The 14,867-nt window shown below is 40.4% G+C and overlaps 1 protein-coding gene across 1 annotated transcript in view; it reads right to left on the bottom strand.

Annotated features, from left to right (window-relative positions):
• The window catches only part of LOC140243904 (PAN2-PAN3 deadenylation complex catalytic subunit PAN2-like), a 35,103-nt gene extending 20,473 nt beyond the window's left edge, over nucleotides 1-14,630 (bottom strand). The window contains exons 1-14 of the mRNA XM_072323573.1: nucleotides 14,604-14,630; nucleotides 11,833-12,027; nucleotides 11,045-11,187; nucleotides 9,888-10,057; nucleotides 8,957-9,155; nucleotides 8,418-8,536; nucleotides 7,671-7,815; nucleotides 6,751-6,895; nucleotides 6,040-6,116; nucleotides 5,136-5,263; nucleotides 2,947-3,119; nucleotides 2,073-2,236; nucleotides 1,622-1,750; nucleotides 796-945 (exon numbers count right to left, since the gene is read on the bottom strand). Of these exons, the coding sequence (XP_072179674.1) occupies nucleotides 796-945; nucleotides 1,622-1,750; nucleotides 2,073-2,236; nucleotides 2,947-3,119; nucleotides 5,136-5,263; nucleotides 6,040-6,116; nucleotides 6,751-6,895; nucleotides 7,671-7,815; nucleotides 8,418-8,536; nucleotides 8,957-9,155; nucleotides 9,888-10,057; nucleotides 11,045-11,187; nucleotides 11,833-11,974 (1,884 nt within the window). The 5' untranslated portion in view covers nucleotides 11,975-12,027; nucleotides 14,604-14,630. The remainder of the gene's footprint in view (nucleotides 1-795; nucleotides 946-1,621; nucleotides 1,751-2,072; nucleotides 2,237-2,946; nucleotides 3,120-5,135; nucleotides 5,264-6,039; nucleotides 6,117-6,750; nucleotides 6,896-7,670; nucleotides 7,816-8,417; nucleotides 8,537-8,956; nucleotides 9,156-9,887; nucleotides 10,058-11,044; nucleotides 11,188-11,832; nucleotides 12,028-14,603) is intronic.
• Between the last annotated feature and the right edge of the window lie 237 nt (nucleotides 14,631-14,867).

Raw genomic sequence — 14,867 nt, forward strand, 5'->3', positions numbered from 1 at the left:
AAAATAACAAACAAACATACAACTCCCCCCCCCCCCAAGAAAAAAAATAGCAATAAATAAATAAACATATTTTGCAGACAATATCATATTTTGGGAGTGAAGTGGAAATATCGCATGCAATAAGCATCCTCAATCACATGTCATTTTAAAAAAGTACATATTTTTTAATCTCAAAATATCTTTCCATTTTTTATGAAAAAAAAAACCCACTTAATATTATAAAACTATTGTCAATAGCAATTTTGATATTTGCTATCACAGATATCAAAAGGTTCATACATCCTTAAACTATACTTGATAATGAATACCATACCGTTAAAGGGTACCTCCGGATGATTTTCAGACTTTTACATTTGAACAACTATAAATTAGTCAAACTGAGTACACAGTTTCAGAATTTATAGTGATTGGGATAAGGAATGAGAATATTGTAAAAATTTATAACAAATTGCAATGAACAAGGATGATGACATGACAGCCTCACCATAAGAATGCATGAGTTGGGGCTCAAGGTAGCAGAACAAAAGAAGAAGGCATGCATAGATTTTTCACAGGTGAACTTGTTGAGCAAGTGGTATTGTAATGGAATTACACTGCTACATTTCTGAAATATATGAGGCTCTGATGTCATCAGCACTGTTCAGTGTAATTTGTGTAAGATTTTCAATTTATTGGTTTCTCTGCTCTAGGACCACAATAAATCCCACGAATCTATACATGGAGCTGTTGAATTATGTACTACATGATGTGAAATTATGAAAATCGTCCGGAATGCCCCTTTAACTTGGACCATACCTGCAGGACCTGGGCAAGAACAAACCGGTTCCAGCTCTGGATGAGTCGAGGGAAATTTGCTTTGCCTGCAGACTCCTCCGCGTCGCCTAGCAACAGCTCCAAGGCTGATACTTCTGGGATGGTGCGGAATGCCCTCAAGAAGTTACTAGCCTAGAAAGTCAAACCATTTACTCAGTATTAACAACCATTGACTTGTAGTATCTTGCTCTGCATAACATCACAAAACTGCATGCTACAAAAGCTGTTTTTATGCTTCAAATTCAGCAAATATAATTTCACATGATCTCATCTATTCAAGCATTACTGGAGTTGTGCAATCTTTCCTGGATGGTGTTACAGCAAAAATTTCAAGAGGGAAAAAAATCCATCTACATGAAGAACATCATTTAATCAGCCTATTGGCATACAATGCTAATTCAAAGACCTTGTAGCATGGGGATTCGTGGGCGTCTTGATCAAATTGTATCTACATGCAAAAACTCTGAATCGTGCCCATCACCGAATATGTGCATCGAAGCACACGCTCATCAGTAACATTTGACTCCAATCAAGATTCTTTGGCTGAGTGTGAACTTACATATTAGAGATCAGTGATAAAGCCATACACATATTCATTACAGGGATTCTTGTATATATGTGAGCCCGGCCAACATTTCCACTCCCTGCTATCCCCATGCCATCAGGTCTTTAACCCGTTAAGGACAGACTGATTTTGCTACAAAATGCATTTTCCACAGACCCCTGCCCGAGTATACTCGGGACTCGTCCTCAACGGGTTAAGAGGCCCATGTAAGCGATCTGCAGGTAGGAAGGGGTGTGGTCTCACCTGGCAGGTCTGTCCCTTAGACTGGTCCAACATATGGAAGAGGAAACTCATCTCACAAGCCAGACAGAACTCCTTGCTGCAGATGTGAGTCTCCAGAGCACACCTCAAGGGCTCCACAAAGTACAGGACCTAGCAGCATCAGGAGGAGGTCGGGCATGAGGTGGAAATAAAGGTTATTCCAATTTTCAAATTCAAAGTCAAAGTCCAATGCAAATTCAAATTTATGCCATTCAAATAATTGAAAAAAAAAATCAACATGATGTGCAAACAAAATAATGTGTTGCTTGAAGGTTTGCATGGTGAAGTAAATGAGGGAGAAAGGTTTGCGGTGACACCATGTGTAAACGATCCGGTTAAACGATCTGGTTAAGGACTACATACACATGGTGTCACCACAAACCTTTCTCCCTCAAACAATATAATGTAGGTGAATGTATGCTGAAATACCCACCTGCAACATGGAATTGCAGTAGGCGTTTGGAATGTGAGGTTCGAGTCCTGCAAAGTTCGTCCTATTGTAGTGCCGGAAGTCGAAGTCATCGATGCCCAGTTTGGAGTATTTGATCTCCACCTTGCGATACGGCTTGGGAACCATGAACATGAGTGGGTCTTCCGCTGGATTACAACAAGACATTATGACAAAAAAAAATTTAATGAAAAATACAAACATAATGGATAGATATACAAACAATGGTCAATGTGAAATTGTTTTTTAAGGATATTCTTCTTCTTCTTCTTCTTTGCATGGTATTGGTGCCTGGTTGATACCATTTGCTAACTATTACTAGTCACCTGGGATGAACCACTTCAACCACTTAACACAGTACTCTTTGGGAGGCAGTGGGATGTTTTAAAGGCATCATTTACAATTTGCAGATGAAAATAAAAACCCAGCATTAATGCGTCCAGCATTAATGCGTCAAAATAGTTCTAAAATGTGAGTTTGGGATAAAAACAACCAATGCAAAAAATTTGAATTAGTATAATCAATGTTAAGTACTGTTGAATACACAAAATGTGAACAATCGTTATAATGAAAAATTTTCCAGACTAAACCGTCTACAGTTATGGTTTATTGAGAAAAATAGTGATATATCCGTATATTTCAGGTTCTATCGCAAAATTCTTATGTAGTAGGATGTTTTGTGATACAACTGACCTACATATAAGCATCAAATGTGATATCTTGAACATTTTTTGAATCAATGCTCCCAAAGGTAAACAGGCACTTTGAAAATTGAATGCATGAGCCATGAGTTTCTCACACACAGAACTACACAATATATATATATATATATATCATGCGGATTTAATTTGAGACTTACTCCTGCCCGAGGGGCTCTCAGGAACCAAATCTTTCCCAGACTTCTTGCCTCCGCCTATCACCTCCTTGTAGGCGACCTGGTTACGCCTCTTTCCCCCAGGGTTTGGGGCGTAGCCGATGAACTGTACTAGCTTCATGCTGTGTAGGATCTCCTGATCGATGGGTGGAGGTTGCCTGAAATAGCAGTCATCCTCTTAATGTTTTAGTTATATGTCTCAACTTAGAAATGCATTTACAATCCACTTTCCAATACCCTGGTTTGAATCACAACTTATCACCTGAAGTATGCTTCATTCTCACTATAATCATTAATATCTAACACATAGGTTCTCTTTTTCTTTCTTTTCCTCGCAAAGAAAAATTAAAGACATAAAGCTGTTGATGCCCTCCAGGTAAACATCCACGATTTCGTTTTGTGCTACTTTAAATACATTCAAAGCGTTTATGATCAGGTCTTCCTGGACATCACAAGTTCTCATAATTATAATCCACACTGAAGAGACAACTTCAAGGAATTAGTACAGGATTTCAAGATGGAGATACACATTTTACAGCTCTGCAGTCATGAGCTGCTATATTTGCATTCAAGATTTAGTGTCATTGTTAACACCTTTCATGAAAATAAACTATACTATGGTGGGAAATTGATACATGCAGCATACATTTTTTTTGTTGTTGTTGTTGGCTTGTGTACAACCATTTCTGGTGTACGCTCTTTAAATTTGTATAATCTTGTGTTTGTGTTTCCTCTTTGTTATGTTGTCTGTAAGTTTGTGTTTTTTAATCAAATTATATTTTGTATGTGAAGCAGGGCCCCTTGGCAGAGCAGTTCCGAGCTGAAAGGGTTACCCTGCTACAAGAAAACGGAATAAATGAATAAATAAACAAGAGACCCAGGGGACACTTGCTCACCTGAGTATCGCATGTTCACCTTCCATGCATTCTTGCAGACTCTTACCTTGCTTTCAGCAAAAAGATGAAAATTTAGGCCCACATTTGGACACCCCCCCCCCCCCCATCCCATCCCCCTTCCTTGGGTCCCAAGGGGGTTTGGGGGGGCACCCCTAATTTTCCCATGAACAAACTTGAAACAACAGTCATCAATATACTGACTCATTGTATCAACTAAGCTCAATCACTTCTGGTTCCAGAGAAAATCTGTAAAGATTCCTTACAGGGGGGGTTGGGGATGGGACCCCTGGGGCCCCCAGGTGAGGCATGGTGCCAATTTGATGGAATTGAGATTCTATCCCCCTAGGGATGCTACCTGCCAAGTTTGGTGAAAATTTGTGATAGGGTTTTCAAGAAAAATATGAAAATTTACAATTTCGGTCCAAATTTAGGCTCCCTGGGGCCCCCCAGGTGGGGCATGGTGCCCATTTGATGGGAATGAGATTCTTTTCCCCTAGGGATGCTACCTGCCAACTTTGGTGAAAATTCATAATGGCATTTTCTAGAAAAAGATGAAAATGTACGATTTGGGCCCCATTAAGACCCCTCCCCACCCCCCTCCCCTGGGTCCCAAGGGGGGAACCCCTGATTCCGCCATGAACAAACTTGAAACTACAGTCATCAATGTACTAATTCATAGTATTAACTTAGCTCTATCACTTCTGGTTCTAGAGAAGAAGATTTTTTAAGATTCCTTAATTTTGGGGGGTTTGGGCCCCTCTGGGGCCCCCCAGGTGGGGTATGGTGCCCACTTGAACAAATTGAGATCCTATCCCCCTAGGGATGCTACCTGCCAAGTTTGGTGAAAATCGGTCAAGGGGTTCTCAAGAAGAAGATGAAAATGTAAAAAGTTTACGCACGACGGACGACGGACGACGGACTCCGGACGAAGAGCGATTGCAATAGCTTACTTGAGCCTTCAGCTCAGGTGAGCTAATGAATGAATGAATGGATGGATGGATGGATGGATGGATGGATGGATGGATGGATGGATGGATGGATGGATGGATGGACGGATGAATCAATGAATGGACGAATGAATGAATGAACGAACGTACGAACGTACGAACGAACGAATGAATATATAAATAAATAAATAAATAATTAAATAGATAAATGAATGAATACATAAATAAATACACAGAGAATGTTGATCATTGGCTGATTACCCATGAATCATTGCTCACATCCCCTGGGAAGAATACAACATTATCTTTAAGTTCTTTGTGGCCCCCTCACCTCAGGTTGACCCGACACAGATCTGATGGCCAGTCAGAGAGAAGTGGTTCCTCTTCACAGTACGGCATGGGAATCGTGGCGAAGGATGCCAGCTCATCCGTGAAGGAAATGGGATGAATGGGCTCTACCTGTGTGTGAAGAATGACCAAATACACTAAGTCACATGACTTGCCAGTCTCTAATGCACCAATTCTAAAGCATAAAACGAGCACAAACCAATCATGTTAGTCTTCTTTTTCTTCGTATGTACTGTCCAACACAGGGGCCAACCGGACAGGGGGTCAATCAGTATAAAATGGGTATTAGAGATCTCTCATCCAGAGTCTGTATTCCCTGAGGCCAACCGGACAGGGGGTGCGCTGGTGTTAAATAAGTCGTGATACTCACAACTGATAAGAAGTTTGTTTGTTTGTTTGTTTGTTTTTCTTTTATTTGTTTGAGTGGAGAAGATTCAGCACTCTAGTAGGCAAAGGTCCCAAATTTCTCATGAAAAACACAAAAATCAGTGTTTCGAATGACCTGGTTGATATATTGTAAATTAATGGCAAAGATGTTATGCTAGTTCTACTAGAAAAGTACAACATACTGACTTTACGTACTGACAAACACAGAGTAAATCATTATGTCTTGCTAGGAAATGCCTTTTACACCTTGAAGAGTATTCCATTACATTACAGAGATGGAGGTAGCAGGAGGCAAGGAATCTACAGAGCACAGATCATACAGCAAGGCCACACACAAATCAGTCAGTATTTTACAATGCAATCTTCTTTTCCTTTTTGTCGTAATGTAACTGTCATTTTCACAGTTGTTGTTTGGATGTTATACCTATGTTGAAACATGACAGCCTAAAATTCCAGGCACAAAGGGGATGGGGGATTCAGTAATTTGAGCTAGAACTTACTGGATCGGCAAACTCTGTCTCAGCTGAGAAGTCATTGAATGTCACCTCTTCTGTACTGGACCACAGGTGGACATAGCCTGGTGGAGACATACAAAAATAGACCTATTCAGTTTTAAAACTGTAATTCATGTCAGCCATAATGGGGGGGGGGGGGGAGGGGGGGCTTCCAAAATAAGAAGAAAATATGATTTGATGGGTTATGCAATGAGGAAGGTGCATTGCCACCTGTATGTCAATTTCAGTGCATAATCACCTATTGTTGGGTATAATTGAAGTTCCCAGTTACAGTTTAAATAGACATTAAAATATAAAAACAGTACTAAATGTGACTGGGATTTCAAAAAAAGAGTAGAAATAATAACACAAACATTAACAAACAGACATGATAATATGTTTTACAGCTCACACGACAAATAGTGTTAGACAAAAGCATCGACACCTATCTACACTATAATGACATTTTTGCAATGTTATCTTCCACATCAAGATAACACAGAATGACTCGTTTTGAATAGCTTTTCATCCTTCATGTCTGAGCTTGTCCATACACTACCAGCATTGCTTCTACTTTTCCACATAATGTGAAGCGTGACATTTCCTTTCCCTTATGCCTAGCAAGCTGCAGAATGGCATTTAGGCCAATTATTATGTTTAAGGCACTCATAAGGCAACACTGTCATGCTGTTGTCATGAAATCGGGTTCTGACTTGCCTCCCGAATCTCCAAACGCCAGGCAGCTGCAGTTGCTGGACACATCAAAGTCCAGCACCATGTCACCTGCAATGTTGACCTGGTAGAGAAGCATTGTCTCGGGAGTGACCAGTCCACCAGGGTCAAGCAGCTGAAACTGACCACTCTGGGATAAGAGAATAGAACAGTCATAAACCCTTTGTGTGCCCGGACACTCAGCTTAACTTGCTAAGCTTGTTCACCAGCATTCAGTAATCCACCCAAACTTGACCTAGTTGTAATGTTAGCAAACCCACTCAAGTGTAGCAATGGGCCTCAGTCCAACAGGAACGCCATGGTGACACGATAGGGATTAGGGGGATTAGGTAATCTCAATTCACTGACAAATAGTTTCCAAGACCTCTGTGCCAAAGAAAGTACTCCAGTACACATGCCAATCAGCAAACAAAGCACAAGTTTAGTTGGTTAATGAAGGGTTTGATGACTAACAGCATGATATAGACTGAACAGAGAAAACAGCCTTCCAAAACTTCGGCATGGGGGAGGCCTACAAACACATTGTCAGCATGCAAGAGTCTCTAAACATGGTGCGTGTATGTGCCAACTTCAGTTGTTTGAAATATTTTATAGTACTTCAATCACCTTCCTAATTTCCTCGGAAAAAGAAAAAGATATAGATATCGGCCAGATATTTATGAATGAAGTACCACATCAAATGAGTCGTTTATTTTTTTTTTAACTGTTGAAAATTTTCAAAAATGGCTATGCATGATCTTGGTCAGAAAATAATTGGTCCATCATTCACTTTGAATCCATTACACAGAGATATTAAACAAGAGGAGCCGACTTCAAAAGGGGATAAAGGGGCTTGTATTGCGCATGAGGTCATGACCTGTGACCCTTAGTATCCACCCAAGGATGCCACCAACACTGGTAGTCACCTGATCCATAATGATGATACGATTTGAATACGTTGTGACGTAGCGCAGGAAGATTGGCTCTATTGGGACGTGGAGGGGAGCCACGGGTCGCATGGTTCGAAGGTCAAAGATCATCAGGAACCTATCCACAGTCAGCGTGCCGAGTCTGGGGTAAGAAAGAAGAGAGTCTTCTAGTGAAGTGGAAAAATCAGCTTGGCTGGCTTTGATGCTTTGGTTCCAACATACTATAAATTATTATAAACCAGCATTCACTCACAGCAGGGGGCTAGTGTCCTTTTGTGACTGATAAATCTTTACACAGAAAAACCTAAAACCAACATCTTATGTAAATAATATCTTGCAGATATTATATCTTACGTAATGTACTCCGAATATCTGACAGACACATACTACTTTTGCGCACTCAATAAATCCACTTTGGAGTGTCCTCACTGGGGGAAACTACAGTAGCCTCTAAGGGTAAGAGGACTTGTATGTAATGCAAGTAATGAGGAAATGGGTGGAATTATAAATAGTGTCACCATTGTGAGGTGAATACAGCATCTAGAAGGAGCTGTTCTGTGCAAGATTCAGTAAGTTTGAGAAAGTCCACAGGGATGGACCCCAAAGTCAGCTACTGCCTAGTCACATACAAAGTCTTGTTGAAGTTCAAAGAGCTTGTAAGTCAATCTGGCAAGTACAGGGCGTCCACAGGCAATAGTGACCAAGTTTTACAAGATGATAAAACAGACACCCACACTAGCTCACCTTTCTCCAAATCCACATGTGATGAGTTGGTTGCCGTTGACATCAAAGTCGGAGAGCGCCCCCCTGTGGGCCTCCAGAGTGTGCTCAATCTTCATGGTGGCTGGGTCTCGCAGCTGCACCTGTAGCATGTGTTGGTGTTAAAAGTGAGGCTGAATGACTCACACTATCTGAAAATACCTGGACATCAGTCCAGTTCTCTGCTTTTCTGCATGAAATCTACATGTAGCATGTGCATTGCTAACAATTTTAGTACTTATCTAATTGAACAACAACAACAACAAAAACAACAACAAAAACCTAGTACACAAACACACTTAGCACTACATATACACATACATGTATGAACATTATGCAAAACATATATTTTATTAGAGGTTACAATCACTGAGTACACTGGACATTCAGTGGCTCAACAGAAGAGAAGCCCGATATCAATTGGCCCTTCAGAAAAAAAAAGGGGGGAGGGGAAAAAAGAAGCAGTCTCTTCTTGAAATTCAGGAGGAAAAGTTTGGAAGAGAGAAAACTTGTGTCTAGATTACCTTTCCCGTTGGCTCCCCGCAGCAGACGAACCTCTGGTTTGGCCTCATGATGGCCACTCCCACCTTGTCGGTAGGATGGGTGACGGTCTGCGCCCCCGAGGCCAGGTCTACCTCCACCAGCCGGTCCTGATGGCCTCCAAGCAACAAACGGGTATCACTCAGGACCAGCATGCTTTGCATGTTCTGGAAGTCAGGGCTCCTGGATGGATATGAAAATATCAAAGGTCAAAGGTTAAAATATGTCTCGTGTTTCCTATTCTTCTGTCAGGACTCTTAAAGTCAAATCAACCTCAGCATTCCTGACCTTAACACAAAGTGCTTCACTTAATTCATCTACAAATGAATGAATATAATAAATCCTCTATTAGAAACATACATACAAGTACACATACACAGACACAATACTATGTAAAACAATAAGAAAAGAAGAATAGCACACTCATACACTTGACAAATATTCAGTTGTTAAACTGTTATAAAATAGTAATAAGCTCTTTGCTTACATCTTAGGATGCATATATCATGTTTGTTTAGTTTTTTGTTAGTTTGTTTTTTTTTTTGCTTTTATGGTCATTTGTTGTCACTTAGGGAAAGGGATATGATTTGCCATTTAATGCAAGGTAGACAAAATTTTGCTCTTTTAACTTGTTTTACACCCAAATGCAAGACAAAATAAATAAATAAATAAATAAATAAATGGCTGCATCGAGTAATACATCAGGGGTATTTGAAAAGCCACCATTCCTGCATGACTGAAAATTGGTGACTTAAAATTGCCACTTACTTATAGATTTAAATACTTGTCCTTCCTGCTTATGATAAGCAGGGCACACTCAAATTTAACACCAAGCCCTGAGGCAACATAGCAAACAATTATCTCTAGCATCACTTGAAACTGTCACTTTAGCTCAATCAAAATCTTGTCACTCACTTGCATTCGAATACCCGCAGGCCTTGCCTGGCATTGCACCGCAGCCCATTACTGTAGAGAGACAGCACCCCTCCGGGAAAGGTGCAAAGCTCACGGATCTCATTGGTTGGGTGGACCTGGAATGAGGTGTATTTCTGCAGCTGGGGACCGTAGTATGACACCACATGACCCTAGAAGAATGGAAAAGGAGTGTAGCAATCTGTGTGTCAATTCTTTGAAAGAAAAGTAGATATATAGTTGGATTGGTGTGTGTTTTCATTGAACCCATTGCGGACGAGTCCCTAGTATACTCGAGCAGGTCTTTGGACAATGCATGTTGTAGCAAAATCAGTCCATCCTGAAAGGGTTAAAAGAATAACTACTACTAACCTTATTAGGCTTCCTGCTTTCTGCTGTTAATGTTTCCTATGCTTTCACATTGTATATCAAACTTGTTTAGTCAATGATGATTTATAGTGACTCAGATGCACTGTTGCTAAAGACAGGCTGGGAAAAAAAAAAAAAAAATATATATATATATATATATCACCTGTTCTTATCATGTGTGTTTAAGTAAAGCATATCTTTGGCAATAGGTTGCATCAAAAAAAAAAAAATCTCCCTATTAACTGATCTTTGTTCCTGAGAAATGTTTGCAATAGGAACAAGGATAGTATAAAGCAGAGAACAAAATTAAACCAATTAAAAGACTAGAAAAGCACTCGGAGAGCGCAGACCTCTGCCAAGCAGCTCATTTCCACCCATACACACATGCTGAAAATCGCCCAATTTCCCAATGATAAAGAAGCCCTCGATTACTGTATCAGCTTCCTGCATGCTGCACAGTGCCTCAAGCAAAGCATGCACTTTGAACAGAGCACATGCTTTAGTGCGCACACACAAACCTCAAGAACACGTGTCTTGAACTCCTAAGTTCATTGACCCTATTTGCCAAAAAGATTTAAAAATCCTTCAAAAATTAATAAAAATTCCCTCATCACTACCACAATTTAACCTGCTGTTCCTTGTTCCATTATCAACTTTTCCTCCAAGTTTCATCCAAATACTTTCACAACTGTTTGAGTTATTTTGCACACAGACAAACAAACCAACACCAACAAAGACATAACCTCCTTGGCAAAGGTAAAAGTAAGTATAAAAAGGACTTTAGCGCTCACCCCTTGGTTGCCAACCCACATGAGTTCCTCCTGTGTGTCCAGGGTGACAGCGGAGGCACCGAACCGATCCCCACCATCAATGAGGACGCTAGTGATGTCATGATACAACCCACTGTTGCCTAGATGATGCTGTCCGTGGCCTCCTGGAAATGGGAATGACGAAGGTGATGATGATATTGATGATGATGATGATGTTAATGATGATGATGATAATGATAATGATGATAATAATAATGATGATATTATTCATTGTTGTCATTATTACTACATAGATATGAGTTCTACCGATATCATCATCAAAATTAGCAGTATTACTATTGCTAATACTATTACTTTTACTACATAGTATTACTATTGCTAATACTATTACTATTACTTTTACTTCTTTTTATCAAGCTATAATTATTAAATACCAATTATAATAATGAGGATATACACAATATCATCTTTACAATAATGATAATATCACTCTAAAACAGAGTATGTAAAGTGTGAATGTGCAGTTTTAAATTCTTTATTTGTCTACATGTTCAAGAAAATTTCACACAGATATAAAACTTTGCTTTTGGTCAACATACAGCTACAGACAATTCAGTCAACTAAGAAAAGCAGGATGGACTTTAAAAAAAAAAAATTTGGGACAAGTTTTTCACAAGGAGTGACAGATTTTCAGTAGCAATTAGAAAAACATTACACTCAGTTTTTACAATGACTCTACAAGTGAGCATGCAGAATTCCTACCATTCAATCTCTTCAAATCACTCCAATGGTCCTGAAAAGTGGCTTACCGTTCACATAGTCCTCGACAACAGGAGGAGCAACGTCTTCCCGAGGATACTCCATCATCATTTCCGGTCCAACCGCCCCCAGGCCATACTCTGCTACATATTCGTGGGACGGCCCGTATTCCTCGGCTCTGGGAAAATCCATCCGGCAGGATGGGGGTGAGATCTTTTGGAGTCTTTTCAATAATTCAATATCATCTGTGAAAAAGAGATGGATTAAGTATCAAATGAAGTATTTACAAAACAAAACCCAAAACATTTCCCAAGATCTATTTATGTGACAGTGTTTCCCCAGAGACTTTCGATGGATCAATGATTCCGAACTGACAGTCATACATTTTGTATTCATGCAGCTGAACAAAAATCAAACAATTTCTTGAGATTTCAGTTATATATATAAAAAAAAAAAATGTTAAAGGAACTGTTTCTATCAACATATTTATTATCCACTTAAACTTAAAAAGATAAAACAAATGTACATAATGTATTACTACAAAGTAGTATGGTAGTATGTCCATACCATGGCTTTACACTTCCCCTACATACAAAACTTGAGTTCTTATTTTCTTTTGTTCTTCTTTTTCTTCTCCTTCTTCTTCTTTAGTTACTGGTACAGACAAGTGTAGAGTATTGTCATAGTCACTCATACATTGGTGAGGTCACAAACCACAAGAACAGGACATGACTAACGTTAGGTGCAGTATAACAGAAGTTGAGTACACTGTAGGTGCAAGTAAAAAGCATCTCCATTGATGAGCAGTGCTACTGCTAGGTCAAATAGGTGGTTCCGGAAAGAAGCCAAAATCACGCAGAAGAATGCGTTCAAATGCCGCGCATGCACGATTCGCTGCTACACTCGCTCATGTTAGCACGACGTCATTTTTCATTCATGAACTGGGAGCTACAAATTGTACACCGAAGCTGCATCATCATTGGCTCTTTACCCCCGTCATTTACATATTTTCCCACAACGTTATAACATATGTGTGCGACGATTTCCAGCGCAATCGACTGAACAGTTTGATACCAAACTCGGTATTTTTACATCAAGTTTTCGACTTTCGGCAACATATTTTCCTCCTTCGGTGTAACCATGTATTTAGCAAAGCTATCGTTGTGTTTGAGATTTGATAAGTCATATTTTTACATGATTTTAACGTATGAATTTGTGAAGTAGTTTGATGTGTTCGTTGGTGTGTGTGTGTATTGATCAATACAGCTGTACATGCGATTTGTATGGTAGCGACATGTACGGATGTGGAGCGACACACATAATAAGCTCAACACCACAATGCAAATTGGTCGCCATATTGTGTGGTTTGTGTAGCGTTACGTGTACTCGGGAGCTCTTCAGCCGAGCTCGCCGCCATGACCGCTACAATACGTGTACATAACACGACGGGAAGCACGCATGTTGAGTGCAACGCATTGTGTACATTGTATGGTAGCCCTACTACATATCGACCACCCTTATTGAAACCGACCGCGTAAAATTCGCGCACTGAACACTTAGTACGCACTTCTCTGCGCGCAAAGCACATAAAAATGGATTGGCTTTGAATGTAGATGAGGATGGTGTGGGAAGACGCGATAATTCACTGTTCATTAATGGTTTTAATCAAGGACAAAATTTCGAATGAATATTTTCACCGAATCGTAATGACAGCACAATGTAATGTCTATGGAAGTTTCTAAAAGGCTTCTAAAAAGCTTCGTACAACACGGTGTTCAATACAACTCGGTTTGCGTGCATTGTCAATGCAAAAACAGCGGTCGATCCTAATAACGCGATTTACCGCGGGGAGCTGAAACGAGGCCACGCAAGTTCGTCGGCGATATTTTTGCACTGAAACTTCGAATCGAAAAGGGAACAACGGCATTTGATAGAGCTGGATTTTGTCAATCACGTAGGTCAAGTTTTTTACGTGAATTTCAGTGTTAAATATTATTATCAAGCAAATAAACATTAGGCGGTCGATTAGTAGTAGGTCCAACCATACACCACACCGATCCATGGAGTAGTGAATCTCGCATACCACACAGTGCGGTGAAGCGGACGGCCGGACGATCAGCCAATCAGCGGCCCGGCTATCTGTTCATGGCTTTCTTATTTCTATGGGGATTTTTCTACATGAAAAAGTAGAATCTGGCCGTACAGCATTCTGTCCTGTTGAATTGAGATGTTATCGTTGACAATTTGGCATGGGGGGGGGGGGGTCCAGATATACCACCTCAGATTAGATGCACCCAGTGTCTAACAGTTACAGCTTTGAAATTGGTTTAGGGCCGAGACCTCAAGTTTTGGAATGACAAACCTATAGTATCAACACCTGATCGAGTTCAACGCCACCCCACCTGGCCAGGCATGAGACCCAGCTTAATTACTTCAAGCAGCTAGCAGGACCAAATCTGGACCTGAATACAGAGACTTTAATAGTTAAAGTCCGCATTCAGAATCATCCATACAGTACTAGTTGTAGTAGGCCTAGGCATCAATGGATAGGCCTATACTGATTAAGAATATTCATTGATCAGAGCAGAGAGAGCCAGAGGCAGGAGCTGCAGCCGCTTAGTCCCACACGTTGAATCACCTGCCTGCATGTTTCCGACTTCACTACACTACGCCTACTGTCATTCATTTCTCAATTTCTACATGAAGATCTGAACCATTCTAATACTCGTACACATAGAAATTACGCTAAACATTGCACCGACATACACCAAACAAGAAAATTAGATAATCGTCTGTCCCCAAACAGAGGGTAAATACCTACCTCTTGCTCAGGCAGCTCAGCTCAGTGACAGTGTGATATGCAATGCATGCAGCACGCACTCAGATATCAGGCAGATGCTAACCAGAAGCGTAGCTGCCGCCGTATACGATGGGGGTGAAGCTGCTATACTGCGCCGCACTCGTGTATGTACGTACAGCCTGGCCTTTCGGGCAGGTACTGGAGTAGATTGACATCAAATCGAAGAAAAACAAAGCCAGCTTTTACAGACAATGAATGTCGCCCTCTAGTGATTCTTCCTTGGGA

Source organism: Diadema setosum, chromosome 20 (genome assembly GCF_964275005.1).
Source record: "Diadema setosum chromosome 20, eeDiaSeto1, whole genome shotgun sequence".
Classification (NCBI taxonomy): domain Eukaryota; kingdom Metazoa; phylum Echinodermata; class Echinoidea; order Diadematoida; family Diadematidae; genus Diadema; species Diadema setosum.